Source organism: Macadamia integrifolia, chromosome 5, assembly GCF_013358625.1.
Source record: "Macadamia integrifolia cultivar HAES 741 chromosome 5, SCU_Mint_v3, whole genome shotgun sequence".
Taxonomy (NCBI): domain Eukaryota; kingdom Viridiplantae; phylum Streptophyta; class Magnoliopsida; order Proteales; family Proteaceae; genus Macadamia; species Macadamia integrifolia.
Window position 1 is genome coordinate 44,844,572 of NC_056561.1, and position 15,572 is coordinate 44,860,143.

Below are 15,572 nucleotides of genomic sequence, written 5' to 3' on the forward strand. Positions count from 1 at the left end.
CCCCCCCCCCAAAAAAAAAAATTCTGAAAAGCATTTGGAAGCCCGTTGCAACCATTGAAAGGTATCGTTGGACAGCCTATTAATTCTGACTGCAGGATAAGGTAACAGTACCATATTTGAACATTATAAGGTAACAGTACCAAATCCAAATTCTTCTTTGCATAAATTATGTTGAAAGGGGGTTCCGGGGTGGCCCACCTAGTTGTGTCTTGCCGTAAGATGATATGGCCCTTTTTACCATTGGATAGATACGGCATGGTCAGGATAGGCCACATCTCCAATGCATAGGCATGCATCTTGGATTCGTAGTCCATACATTAGTGAGCACTCTCTCGGCGCTCCTGGACTTTCAAAGCTATTTTGCCCCGCGGATGACTTTGTTTAGAATAAAATTGACGTGTCAACAGCAGACCTTGGATCTTCCTGTCCAAAAATTTTGGCCCCATCTGAGCTGCCACATGGCAGATATTTGATCAATACAAAGCCCACCCTTGGCGGCCTGTCCCTGAAACTGCAGTTCAAAATTTTTTTGGTAGGGGGGGGGGGGAGATAGAAACAGTAGCTGCTAGCTTGTGGTACGCAGGCTGTGTGCAGAACCTTTTCCCTAAAATAATTCTATAAATGTATAATCAGATGAAAAGTAAAAACCATCATATTTAAACCTAAAGGAAATTCTTGGCTTGAAGTAATGCTACCTCCCGTCCATCAAGACCCTTCATAGTTTGCAAGCAATCAATATCAAATATGTAATTGTTCTCAGAAACGTTATCCAAATCATCAGTTCTCAAAAGTATTCCTGTGTATTGACATACTGGTGCTCCCGAAGGAATAGAATCCCAAGACCTAACAGCCCACCCTTTTTTTGGTGTGCGGAAGACCTGTTAAGAGCGACAAAAGCAACATAAAACATCACATCATATATGCATCAGAATACAACAAATGAGACACAAAACTTAATAGCAGAAATTGCCAATTTGCAATAGTTAAACAAACCTCAAGTCGATACTTTAACCCCTTCTGAGATGTTCTGTTCACACAACCAGGTCCACAGACACAGTTTGGCCCACACTCAAACACAACAGCTTTGGCTTCAATTAATCTGAAAAGAAATACAAAAGTAATGTGTGCTTTTAATAAATAAAAAATAAATCAGAACTTATAAAAAAACAACACGAAAAACTTGGTGAACAAATGAAAATCAAGATCACAAGTAAAACCCCAAAACAGAGTTCAAGTCAACCTTGTCATATGGAACTCAGATTATGTTCAATGATCGATCCTGTGTGAATAAGCACACACCAGAATACAGCAATATTCTAACGATTGGATTTGATTCAACAGTCAAAACAATAAAAATCTGAAACCCATAATCCAAATTTGACAGATTTATTACAGCAGATCTGATCTAGATAAAAACCAAGTCATAGGTGGTTCCAATAGAGGAGGTTGGACAGATTCCTTGTTCAATTAAAACACTTCAAATCAGACTCAAAAATAGCAAGCTTCAATCGCTAGTTAGCAGGATCTTAATGGAGTCATGAATGTGTATATGAATAGCAATCAGATATTAGCAAGAATTATTACATTGCCGCAGAATCGAATTAACTCAAAAAGATTGTAATTGAAATCGTTGGACGGGAAATGGATTTGTATAAAACAGTGGAGTAATTACTTGAATAATGATGAATAAGAAGATATTACTGACTATCCAACTTACCTCGACTGGAACCCCATACAAACTTACATAGAATACTCAAACACTAAAAGGAAAGCCCTAACCCATTGCTTAACTAATAAGGCAACATAAACTGACAAGGAAACAATAGTAATGAAGGAAACTGGCTCAAAATAAGACTCAACTTATAGAATCCTAATGCAGCCTAACAACAGCAGCAGCAAACTCAGCCTTAACCCAACTTAATGGGATCGGCTACATGGATACGAGCAAGAACAAAAAAAAGTGACGAAAGTAACACAACCACAAATAAGTGGAAACACAGCTACATTGATCGTTGCCTATTCAATCTCATGCTAGGGACAAGTCCTAAACTATGCCTTATCAGAACTTAACCCAGCTTAATTAAAACACTTGATAACACTTAAATAAAAAAATAAAGGCACTTGACTAATCCATAAGCCTAGGCCTCTACCCATATTATAGGCCGGCCTATTAAAATGGTCCAAACACAATGGATCAAGGCCAAAAACATACACAACCCACTGCAAAGCTTATTTCAGATAAATTAATCCCAGTTGGATGATTAATCTGATTCTCCCCGGATTAAAGAAACATGACCTTGAGTTTTGCAAAGTCAAGAAATCGACTTTATACGGTGATCATCCGTCTTTCAAACCATAACAGAGCTGTGGTAGCTAAACCTTGGGAGCCTTCATGTAGAAGAAAAGGCGGTAACACCAACTCTGTCTCTTTAAGAAGAGCATATTGTTTCTTGATTGCTTCTTGTGGAGTGTTCTTGACTTAGTACATGATCCTGGCCTCATATTCCAACACTACTTCAATCTCATCCTCTTTGACCTCTCCCACAGTCTTCCACGGTAGACTCCAAATGGCTGACTCACCGATAAAGCTGGCAGGGGAGGCATTTCCTCCAGGAAGGATGAAAGAAGCAGAGATATTAGACCAAGCCAGAGCTTGAAATTGAACTTACCAATGGCAGATAGGAATTGATAATGGGAGAGGACAGCCACAGCCCATCCGATGATCGAATCGGGATCACCCACCCCTCTGATATGATTTACCAATGGAAGCAAGCTAAAGCTACCTTCCATAAACGGAACTCCCAGGGCTCTTCCACCTTCTATGAGTCATCAAATCACCTAGGAGGCTAGGAGGGAGAACAATGTTGTTGTCTAAACATGCCCCCACGTGATCCTCAAACGTAACAGATGGTGCTTGTGGTTTAGTAGTTCTTTGTGTCAATCGAGGAAAAAATCTCGACGCTGGTTTCGAGCCAGTTTCTAAGCCAACTCGAGGCCCAAAAAGTGTATTTTGGTTCTGCTTTTTTGTATCCTGCCAATTTTTTGCCTTTGAAACTTAATAGACAATCCATTAATTATTTTCACAAAAAGAACACCCAAATGGTACTTGTTGCGTTTACCCAAGTATGCTGGTGGACTGAACCTGGAAAGGCACTAATTTATGCCAAATGCTGATTTGGTACTTATTTATGCCAATATATTTGTTATTCTATACACTTAAGATATTGTTCATGAATAAGCATATACCCCCTATTTTAATCCAATAAAAATAGTTAAAACTTCAAATTCCAAAAAGAAAAAAAGTCATACACCCTAGTTCAAAAACTAGGGATAAGTTAAATTTCAAAGGTGGTTCAACCAAGTTCAGGTTGAACCACGCAAAATACTCAAAATTTGGTCCAAATGGCTAGCAACATGATTGACAGCAAGTACAAATCCAATTCAATCCCCATCTCATCTTGGCTTAGCTTGATACTGTGAGATTCGGTCGAAACTAAAAGTTTCAACCGAGATTAAGAACCATGGTGGCAATCTTCTCTGCTATCTTTTGGTGTTATTTGATGCAACCGGTGTATGGTAAAGCTTAACTCTATGGTGCTTTGGAGTCAGCTAATGTGGTGATAGTGTCTCAACACGTTGTGACACTGTAAACATATGTGGCTCCAATCGATCATCTTTCGACTCGATAGAGGGTTACGGCCTGATGTAGCCATAGCTATGGTACCACATTGGTGGGGTTAGGTAGGATGAAACCTTAGTTCAGAATTACACAACCCCTTAACAAGATCACAAATAAAACCCAAACCAGAATTTAAGTCAACAGTATGGTCAAAGTGAACCTTATTCAATGGAACTCAGATTCAGGTCAATGATCATAAACCGTTGGAATAAGCAAACCCCAGAATATAACAATGTCATGAGAATCTGTAACCCGTAATCCAAATGTGAGAAATTTATTACAGCAACTGATTAGCAAGTCTGATCCATAAGTAAATCAAACAAAGGAGAATAACATAGGCTAACCTCAGATTAACCCATTTGTTCAATTCTGAGATTGAACGATTCCATGTTCAATTAAAACACCTCAAACCAGGCTTGAAAATAGAAAGTTTCATTCCCTAGTTTGCAGGATTTTAAATGAGTCACGAACAAAGATTAAAGTATCGGAATTGATCAGCCAAAATTAAGAGACTTATCGGAATTACTATATATAACATGTATTATGCAGAAATACTGGAATGGAGAGTAAAGTACTGAAATACAAGTATATTCAATCGAAATTGCTCAAAAAAGTTATCTGTTCTTCGAAAAAAACAGAGTTTGAGAGACTTGAGGATTTGAATCATTGCTTTAAACTTTGTTGAGTCCTTGCTTTATGGTTTTTTATGGCCAATATATGGAATCTCGACCATAGTTGTCATGGCGCCAAGGCGACCATGTGTTATTTTTATTTCTTCTCTTTTCTAAGAATATTTAAATATATACATATATGATATACCTTATATCATAAAAAATCAACATTAAGCCACCTCAAGTCATCAAAAATCAATATTAAGCTACATCAAATCATCAAAAATCAACATTAAGTCACATAAGTCATCAAAAATCAACACTTAGAGAAATGCTCTTGTTCCATAATAAGGTTGATTGGTCAAATGATTTTAGTTATTACATGAGACCTTTTGAACTAGGTATAAACAAGTGTAAGAGTACTTAAATCTGAGTTGTAATTACAAAGCTTATGTTCCGGTCAAACTTGTTTTAAAGTGCACGAATACTGTTATAATCATCTAAATGAAAATAATAAATCAAAAATTCAGGCAAAAGTTTGAAATGCCATACAAACTTATAAAGAACTAAAAAGGAAGGCATAAACCAATTCTTAACTAACAAGGCCACAAAAGTTGACAAGGAAACTAACTCAAAAAAGGACTAGCCTTATAGAAACCCTAATCCATCCTAACTAAAGCACTTAATAACAATTAATTAAAATAAAGAAATAAAGACACCTACTTAATCATCTACGCTTGGCATCTACCCAGATTATAAGCCATTAAAGTGGGTCATCACAAAGAAAACACATTAAATCAAAGTCCCTCCACATACATAATCCAACCTAAAAGCTTATTTCCAATCAAATAAACCCATTTAAGTGATTCATCTGCATCACAGGAAAAAAATCATGTTTCAAATTTCTCTCAAATTACTGCAATTTCAACTGGCACTACGATTAGAATTATTATAATAGTTTCCATCAAAAACCAAATAAACTCAACTCAACTCAAGTAAGTCTCCTCACAAGTTACAAACTAAATGGTGTAGGCTATTTACACAAAATCAACCGAAGCCATTAAAAATTTAAAGGAATTTAGGTTGAAATCACCTACCTCAGATTCCATTCCAATTGCAAATGCAATCACGATTCATGTCAATTTGAATCCTTCCCAAAGTCAGTTTTTGAAAAATCCAACCAATAAGGGAGAATCATATGGCAAGTGAAACAATGGAAATTAAAAAAAAAAAAAAAAAAAAACACACACACACAAACACACAACAATGTTTAGTACCAAGCAACACAAATATAACCAAATGTTTATTTCGCCTATATAGTGTTCTTAAGCAATATGTGCAGATTATTGATATCACGTTCAACTCTCACCTGCCACCGTCTCGACTCACATAAGGAAAATTGGATCCATTAAGCCGCGCACATGCACATGCCTTCGGATCAATACAGGTATCTTCGCAATTGCAACCAGGGGCACTAATGGGAAGCTTCACAGTATCCGCAATTTGTATGGAGTTTGTATATGTAAAACCTATATTTTGGAAGTTCATTAATGGAAAAAAGCATTAGCGTTGCTAGTATTAACATAAGGTGAGATACAACAGCACATCAGTGCTAGTATAGCAAACACATGCAGCAACGGCTAGAAAACAAATATAGCAAAGCATACTGCAGTAACAGTAAAAATATAGATATTTTTTAGACAAAATATAGCAAAGTGCACAGCAGTAACAATAATGAAAAAAAAAAAAAAGATGCGTTGTTAAATTATAATCCATCAAAAAATAAACAGCAATATGACATACACTTTGCAGTAAGAGCAGATGTATGGAAAGCACAAAAAAAAAGGAACCAAAAAGCACGCATGACTTTATTTCCTTTGTAGTTATTTATATTTACTTTCATTGTAATAAGACTTGGGGTTTCCCAAGTTAATTACTTAAATATGAATCTAGATACACTTCTTTCCTTCATCTTCATCTTTTTCATAAATCGTGGTTGATAAGTTCAGGTTTCGACGCACTCATGTTCCATTTTATTTATCTCCAACAATCAACCAAGAGAAGTGAAAAACTTAACTATATCTTTTCCCCAAATGGGGTTGACTAAATGAATCTAGTTTCAGCATTGAACACTCTTCAAAACCATATTTATTGTAACCAATTCTTCCCAATTAATTTTTGCCCATCATGACTCTTTTTTCTCCTCTAGCCTGCAAAGTGGAACTACTAATTGGTGAATGAATTATTGTCCATTGTACATGTCCTAACCAGCTCAAATGACTCCCCTTCAACTTGTCACCTATCAAGCCCACTCCTACCTCACATTTAATTTGTTAATTTCTTATTTTATCTCTTCTGGTTTTGCCGCTTACCTACACCTCAACCTTCTCAACTCAGCACTTATTTTATATATGCATAACTTAATGTATAAATTTCATCATGTATGCTCTCATGCATAGTTCCAAGGATTGGATCGTTCAAAACCAATCCCACTTAGACGATTGGATGATCCTCACATGGATCAGAGAATTTACATGGGTCAGTCCCATCCGATATTATTCTTGATCAGGCAATCCAAACCTGTATAGACCAAAATCCACGAAAGCATGCATGTGTCCGTACAAATAATTACATCTACCCGCTATAGCCAGGGGATAATCAAAGATGGTTCTATGATGCTCAAAGAGAAAAAAAGCATGAGCTAAAACTGGTTGGCTGAATGGAGAGGAAGACAAACCCACTAACATTAACTTCACTCGTAGAGATGTAAATAATACATAAATAGACAACTACTACTATCAATAAAAAGGTTGAACTTGCCCTCTGGCACTACTGGAGGATCATCAACCAAATTGGTAGCTGGGATAGGAATATCTTCCAGACTTCCACTTATGTCAGAAGATACCAACCTGAGGCCAGTAAAACAATTGCATTAGTCCATTGTGTAAAACTATACATAATATAGAAATACTAGATCGATGTTCCTATCACACTGATTTCATACCCACGTAATTCTGACAAGGACTTGGGCACATGAGCCCGTGTGAAATGAACCTGCATAAGGAAGAATTGGGAAAGCAAATGAGGGTACACCACCATTAAACAAAACAAGGGAAGCATGACATAGTAAAGACAAAGTTTGGGGCAGGTCGTTCACAAAATACATTGTTGAAAGCTTGAAGTAGAGAGATCTCACAGACACGTAAGATAGGGAAGCCTGTTTGCCCTAAGTTAAGATGGTGGGACTAAAAGAAGTTGCCTTGAATTCATTTACTGATAAAGCAATCAAACAAGCAAAGTGGGACTGTGTGGGAGACACTAGTACGTTGTGAAACAAGATGACAGCCTGTATTGGTTGCTAAAGAACTCCTAGGGGAATAAAAGGGCACTTGTCGAGCCCATAAAAAGATTTAGTGGTGGGATAAGGAGGATTAGGCAGCCACTAAGTCTAAAAAAGATAGTGAGGAAAGAGATATTATGCTGCCATAAATGAAACTAGGAAGATTGTGGGGAAATCAAAGGCAAAGAAATATGATGACCATTATAATAATCTGAACAAAAAGGGAAAAACTATCTATAAGATAGCTAAAATAACAGAAATGAAGAGCAAAATTCAAGATTTCAACCATGTTAGGTGTTTAAAGGTGATGATGATAGAGAACTAGTAAGGGATGAGAACATTATGAAGAGATGGGGTGAGTACTTTTGTAAGCTACTAAATGGAGACAGCTCAAGTAGAATTAGCCCCAAAGAGTGCAATATTCACCAGGACACCACACGCCATAGATAATACGACAGATTGGATGGTTGAATATAAAGAAGCTTTAAAAAAGATGAAAGCAAGTCAGACGTCAGACCCAAACGATGTCCATATTGAAATGTGGAAGGGCTTAGAATTATATGGGGCATCATGATTAACATTTTTAACAAGATTATGAGTACGAGTAAAATTCCAGACGAGTGAAGGAGAAGCATTGTAATTCCGATTAACAAAAAAAAGCGGGTGGATATCCAAGACTACGATAACTATAGATGCTAAAACTAACAAGTCAAACAATGAAACAATGGGAGAAGGTTATTAAAGCCCACTTGAGAAGAGAAACTACTATCTCAAAGAACCAATTTAGTTTTATGCTAGGTAGATCACAACTGAAGCTATTTACCTACTCAGAAGGCTCATAGAAACTTTTAGAGCGACCAAGAGGGCCACCACATGGTGTTTATTAACCTAGAAAAATCTTATAACATAGTCCCTAGAGAGTTATTTTCCTATAACAATAGTAAATATTTGGATACCATTAACGATATGTGTGATGACGTGTTGAATAGTGTGAGAACTAAGGGAGGGCAAGGTAGTGAATTCTCAATTACTATTCTACTACATCAATGGCCAACTTTAAGCCTTATTGTTTGCACTTGTCATGGATGATATAATCAAGAACATTCAAGACAAGTTTTCATGGCGTATGCTCTTCGCTGATGATATTGTTATGTTGGTTGAGACAAAAGCGGGGAGTCATGCTAAGCTAGAGCAATGGAGATCAACCTTTGAATCAAGAGGCTTAGAGTAAGTAGAACAAAGATGGGAGCATGTGATGTGTAACTTTAGTCACACTATGATGGATGAAGATGTGGAAAAATTGAGGAGAGCGGGAGACCCAAAAATGACTATTTTAAATATTTGGGTCAATTGTAAATAAAGAAGGTAATATAAAGGATCATATGTCACATAGATTTAAAGTGGGATGGGCGAAATATAGAGGTGCATCTATTGCGTGACAGACGTAACCCTATAAAGCTTAAAGGACTATAGGACAATCGTCCATCCAGCTATGATGTACGGGGCGGAATGTTATGCAAATAAAAAGCATCATATAGATAAGTTGGGTAGCGGAGATGAGGAAGTTAATATGGAAGTGAGGCAAAACAAGGAAGGATTAAGTAATGAATGAATGTATTAGATATGATCTGGGGATTTCCTCAATACATGATAAGTTTCGAGAAAGTCGTTTGAGGGGGTAAGGTCATGCTCAATGGAGGCCTACGGACGCACCAATGAGGAGTGGTCTGATCCAGGCATCCATAGATGGGGTCTAGCCCCAAGTACGACCTTGAATAGAGAGGATTGGAGGGCTAGGATCCATGTAGCAAACCCCATCGCTGTGTTTTACTTCTTTACTGTTATTGTACCCTATTTCCTTCTAATTTTACAGTTCCTTTTTGTCCTTCAATGAATCCATACAGCCAACCTCGTTAGTTGGGATATGGCTCTGTTGTTGTTTGAAGTAGAGAGATCACAATATGTAGTTCTTAGGTCAACCAGTCAAATTGTCCTCGAATATTGTTTATGGAGATATCAACAGGAGAGGAGGCAAAGTAATTGAGAACCTATAACCTAAGCAATAATAATGAACAAGACCTGGTTCGTTGTCAGCACAGGCTGCCCTTCAAGTCGCCTCAAGCGATATTTATAAACAGTAAATCCAGAAACACCTTTCTCAGCCCAGTATTGGAACACCTGCAATTGCATAATGCATACATAATGAAACAATAATTAGATAGTCTGTGCAGTCAAAGAAAAACATTAATTTAGAACACTTATCTTCAAATATTTGACCACAATTCTTCCATCCTAGCTCACCAAAATACCACAAATAGTAACAAACCCGGAAAAATGTTGAACGTCTTCCTGTATGGACCCAACTTATACGGATGACAAGGCTCAGCCGCATGATCCAAGAGATAACAAAGAGTACCAAATGCTTTCTCCATAGGAACAAAGTGTGATTGTCAAAATAATAGCTTCCGAGTACAACACCAAGCTGGATCACACCCGGAGCATAATCTAAAACCCTGGAAAATGGTACCAATTTCCATTTTCTAGGTTTTGACTGGTTATAATCCAGTTTTGGACATCACAACTGTACCAATACTTATCGCTTTTGAATCAACTGATCTGCCTTCAAAATTCTGACTCATTGGTGTGGTTCAGAGTTCTAGAGCAGGTTCTAGAAGCACATTAGTGATAAAACCACATTTATAATTAATTTTTGAGAACTAAAATTGGAAATCATTATATTCTGAAGGGGATACATGGAAAAAAAACTAACAAAAAAAACAAGGGGGGGAACTAAGGATGGCCATCCAAACTCCAGTGGAGACAACCTATCAGTCAACTCCCAGGAGATATCAGCCTTGCTAGTTCATATGAGAGGTGTGATGAGTCTACAACTGAGAATCCCAGACAACAAATCAGGGGTTTGGTGATGCACCCAACCAACATATATTCCAGATTATGAATCATCAAATCGGCCGTTCCGCAGGCCCAAATCTAAACTACTTCCTGATAAAACAGGGTTGAAAAAGACTCACTGATTTGCTGGTTTCAGCAACCTGCATTGGAGAAAGAGGAGATAGGGACTTTTATGGGACAGTGAACATTACCCATGAACAGTAAGTGGGGGAAAAAAAAGGAAGAGAGAGAAAAGAGAACGCCTTCATGGCTACAAAATTTTTAAATTCAAATTCTGTATTTTATTCTACAGAAAAAGAATGCTGCCTGGTCGTGTGGCTCCTGCACTCAGACACTAGCGCAAGAAATTACCGGACCACCCCTTGTAAAATAAATAATTACATTATTGATGCCATTGCATACGCTCACCCCCCCCCCCAACTCTGGTGCAGAGGCCACACAACCAGCCATCAATCTCTTGCCATTTAATCTATCAACCATCATTATGGGGAGTGGTCACATATTTATAATAAAAAAAGGAAGTTTCCCAAATCCAAAACCCCTAGGTAGCTAGACTAACTTAACCAAAAAGGACTCTAAGATACATAGCTAATTAGAATATTGAAGCCAAAATCTTCTAGAAAACATAGGCCCACAAAACTAAACAAAACAGGACTCCTTAATGACTAAACTAAAGCCAACTACATTACCTAATGGACCATAAAAATATAAATTTTATTAAACTTTGTAATCAGAGGGAGCAGTTATTACATATGTATAGCTTATTAAACGACCAATGCCTACTGATATAGGGTATCCAAATCACAATCTCACAATCTCAAATCGTAGACCTAACCAGCCACCAGTTATTACAGCATCCTAGACTGACTCAAACTATAGTTTTCTAAAGCTAAATAAAATCACTATACTAGTACCTAAGAACAGCTCCAGTGTAACACATTCAGAATTAATCCAAATTACAAAAACACAGCCAATATTTTACTGATTATCCAGCCTACTCTAGCTGGATGTGATGGCCTAACTTAAGCCTGGATCTCCTTAGACTAGGCTTGCCAAATCCAAACTTGATATACTTATCCAGCCAGCCTACGGCTACTGCAGCTGCATCACTCAGTGATTAGTTTACGATAATTACCAAACCCATCGGCTATGCATCAATTCCAAAACATGCTCTAGCCATGTCTCATATTATCATATCTCATATAAGAGCTCCATCTCTCAGCATCATTTCACAAATGCATAGGCTGGCTAATTCATTTACAAAGTAAGCAAAGCAAGGTGTTAACAGATCTACCATTTACACAGGGGCGCACGCTAATGGTTAGCAGGTTGTCGTGCTGTCATCTCCCCTTACACATCGAGTTTTTATGCAGTTTTGCCCCATTCTCTCAAATATCCATTCAAATTCATGATAAAAAATAAATACTCCAGTCAACAGTCTAACCAAAAAGTAATATTGCATTTAACTTTTTAACTGCAAAAATCCATTTACAAAGGGGAGAGGGATAAGCCTGCCTTATTTGACAAGCCCTCAAATAATATATTTTTTCCTTTTTAGGTGAATCACTCGTATTATATTCATTTGTTCTCAAGGGCCCTTATCCTTGTTCTATCAACAATTGCACATGCAGGTTGACAACAATGTCATTCTCTAAACTACACAACAATCATTCCTTCACCTGCAACCCCCCCCCCCCCAACCCACACACCCTCACACAAGAACCCATTTTGGCCTAAGAGAAATCAAATATGGTAATCTAGGTGCACCAAATAACCAAATATTCTAGCACATAATGCACAAATAAATGGTCATGTGATTCAACATCCACTTTATGGGATTCTGACTCCATAATCACCTTTTCCCAGAGAAGCCCAGAAAGAAATCATGCTTATTCACCAATGTATAAAAATTGGCAAGAATGAACACAATATTCAGGTCCATTGCAATATAAACTTTCAAGAATTAAGATCAAGTGATAACCTAGAGAACGCAAACCCAACCTCTACATTAAAGGTAAGACAGTATTCACACAGCAAGAAGCATACACATTATCACATTGTATGTGGATTGTAGAAACATGAAACACATTAAAAGTAGAGAAAAATAGGACTTAAAATAAAGTTGCATTCATCAACCTTGTATAAACCATCATACGTGTAAACTTTTCCACAGTAACTAGTTGTAGATTCATGTCCACGAATTACTCGAACAGGCAGGCTTTGTTCAAAATTATTCTGCAAGAGATGAAAGGAATTATGAGCTTGTAATAAAAAGAACAATATAATTGACAATTTTGTAACTTCAGTATAATTTGGTAACATACTGTAACACTATACTCCATCATATAACACAATATTCCATCAGTCATGCAGCACTTGAGTGTGTTTATTCTTTGAGTGAAAAGTGTTATAATGCTTTAAGTGCCCTTTTAATCTCTGCCCTTCATATATACTTAAATATTATAGTTCTATTTTTCTTACAGTGGTGTGTCAGGTAGGCAGCCAGCACCGTAATATATATATATATATATATATATCACCATTCTCCTTTGGATGGATCCTTTTGTTTTATGACCTCGTTTTTCTTTTGATTTAATGTATTTTCAGCCTCATCTTACTAGGGCGTCACCGCTAAGCCACACCAGTGATTAGTAGTCTAAGGCAAGTGACAAGAAAGTTCTCAGCCCATAGTAGGATAAGATTAGCATCCTGGAACATTGGATCCTTAACAAGGAAGAGCTTGGAGTTGGTTGATGTTATGAGGTGAAGAAATATTAATATTGCGTGAACTCAAGAAACTAGATGTAAGGGTAACAAAGCTAAGGCGTTGAATGATTTCAAAGTTTGGTATGTAGGAGACCAAAGTAATAGAACAGGAGTGGGCATTATAGTGGACAAGGATTTGAAGAATGATGTAGTGGAAGTAAAAAAATAATGGGAGATAGGATTATTTCCATCAAACTGGTGTTGGAGAAAAAGGTTGTTAATGTTATCTGTGCTTATGCACCCCAGGTAGGATTTGATGAAAGTATCAAGCGTCAATTTTGGGTCCATATGGATGATTTAATGCAAATGTGGTGGTGGGATGAGGAGGTCCAAGCAGCAATTAAGACTAAGGAAGTTTGTTTTAAAACATGGGAAAGAACTAAAGATGCAGAAGATAAGAACAGATATAATGATGCCCAAAACGAAGCAAAGAAGATTGTGGAGATGGCTAAGACAAAGAAATATGAGGATCTTTATACCAACCTAAACACAAAAGAAGGGGAAAATGCTACATATAAGATAGCTAAAATTAAAGAAAGGAAGAGTAAAGATTTCGATTAGGTGAGATGTATCAAAGATGACGATGGAAGAGAATTGGTAAGGGATGAGAATATTAGAGCTCTACTAAATGGAGATATTTCGAGAAGAAATGGCCTAGAAGATGGCTTTACTCAAAAAAAAAACCACACCAACTATTAATCTTCAAGAGAAGTGATAAAGGAGCTTTTTCAAGTGCATCAATCTCATCATAATGCATTCATACAAGGGTTAGGTGACATCTTCCCAATTATTATCTTTTGTTTGTAAATTGTATTGCATAGTCTAAACCGTACTTAGACTAGTGCAAGAACCTTCACATCCTTAAGAGATTTGTAAGGACCATCTCATCCTTATAAGAGACTAAGAACTCTCTCATCTGTAAAAGATTAAAGACTCTCTCATCCTTTGAAGAGATTTTGTAAAGGATCTTTTTATCCTTGAAATATATTTGAAAAGGTGAATCTCTTCACTACCTTATTGAAAGGAAAATATAGTGAAACCCTCAAAGTGATCTTGTGAGTGGAGTGAAGTAGACTCAAGGAGTCAAACCACTACAAATCTGGTGCCTCTCTATTGTGTATGCTTCTGAGTGTGAATTGATTATATTTATATTTCTACATCATATAGAAATTTACAAAATATAACTCTAAATCAAAAAAGATGCAACTCCATTAGTGATAACTTATTCAACCCCCTCTAGGTTATCCAAGAAAAAGAAAAGGTAACCCAAACATAATATTTATGATACATGAGGTACCCAAAACATAGTTTTTTTTTTTAATATTATGTACCCCATGCATAATTTACTCTTCAAAAAAATTAAAATACACTAACAGCATGACACTAATTAGTCTAGATAAGGCTTAGTATCCTAAAGACAAGACTTGAACACTTAATCATCAGCAAATACACCTGGGCCCACTAGCAAGTCAGTACACAGACCTGCTATCAAAACACTGCATCAGAGATGTAATCACAAACAGAAATTTAAATTTGAAAAATAACCCCCTCAAAACAAAGTCAAGCTTGACTTTGATGAAACTGTTGTTAAAAAATCAACCTACTTCTTTCACAGTTCCTTCTGACAAAATATTACTACTTATCAAGAGATGAGGAAGAGTTGAAGCAACTTCAGTACATAATACATTACGAAATAAAGCACACATCAGATTTGGGATTCCATTTCTTTCGACATTAGAACCAAGCTTTTGGTTGTGACCCCTACTTGTATTGACTCCCCAAGGAACAGGCATATTGTTGTCCCAATGGAATCTTTCCCCCTCTCCGAATTGAGCCTCACCCTCTTAAGTTGGGTCTTGTGTTTTCTTGTTCTTTCTCCTTCTGGGGCTGTATTTGTTCTTTCTTCTTGGGAATGAATTTTTTATCCAAAAAAAAAAAATTATTCAATTAAGCATATACCAGAATATTAAGAAAAATTACATGATCAAAAAATAATTGAACGTGAGGGGCAATGATGTAGATTCCCATCATGGGATACAACACCACAGGAGGAAGAAGCAGCCACCGAACCAGAAGTAGCTGCCATCGAACCAGACTTTAGGCGCAGTTTGACCCGCCCCTATGCTGGCCCATCATAGGAAACCCTTTAATTTCCTTGCTTTTAGTAGTTGTTTACACTTTTAGAAAGTCCCTAGTAGCTGATATTTTGTTTCTTAAATTATAAGATAGAGGTAGTTTCTATTTTTGTAATAGTTTTTATTTT

General features: G+C 36.9%; 1 protein-coding gene across 2 annotated transcripts in view; it reads right to left on the minus strand.

Annotated features, from left to right (window-relative positions):
- Positions 1-15,572, minus strand: part of LOC122079906 (histone-lysine N-methyltransferase, H3 lysine-9 specific SUVH4) — a 41,798-nt gene that overhangs the window by 8,742 nt on the left and 17,484 nt on the right. The window contains exons 7-14 of one of the 2 annotated variants that reach the window (XM_042646692.1): positions 12,680-12,778; positions 9,710-9,808; positions 7,295-7,344; positions 7,111-7,199; positions 5,660-5,819; positions 994-1,099; positions 696-878; positions 204-451 (exon numbers count right to left, since the gene is read on the minus strand). In XM_042646692.1, the coding sequence (XP_042502626.1) occupies positions 401-451; positions 696-878; positions 994-1,099; positions 5,660-5,819; positions 7,111-7,199; positions 7,295-7,344; positions 9,710-9,808; positions 12,680-12,778 (837 nt within the window). In that variant the 3' untranslated portion in view covers positions 204-400. Of the gene's footprint in view, positions 1-203; positions 452-695; positions 879-993; positions 1,100-5,659; positions 5,820-7,110; positions 7,200-7,294; positions 7,345-9,709; positions 9,809-12,679; positions 12,779-15,572 lie in introns of those variants that run through there. The other variant, XM_042646691.1, reaches the window with a different exon arrangement.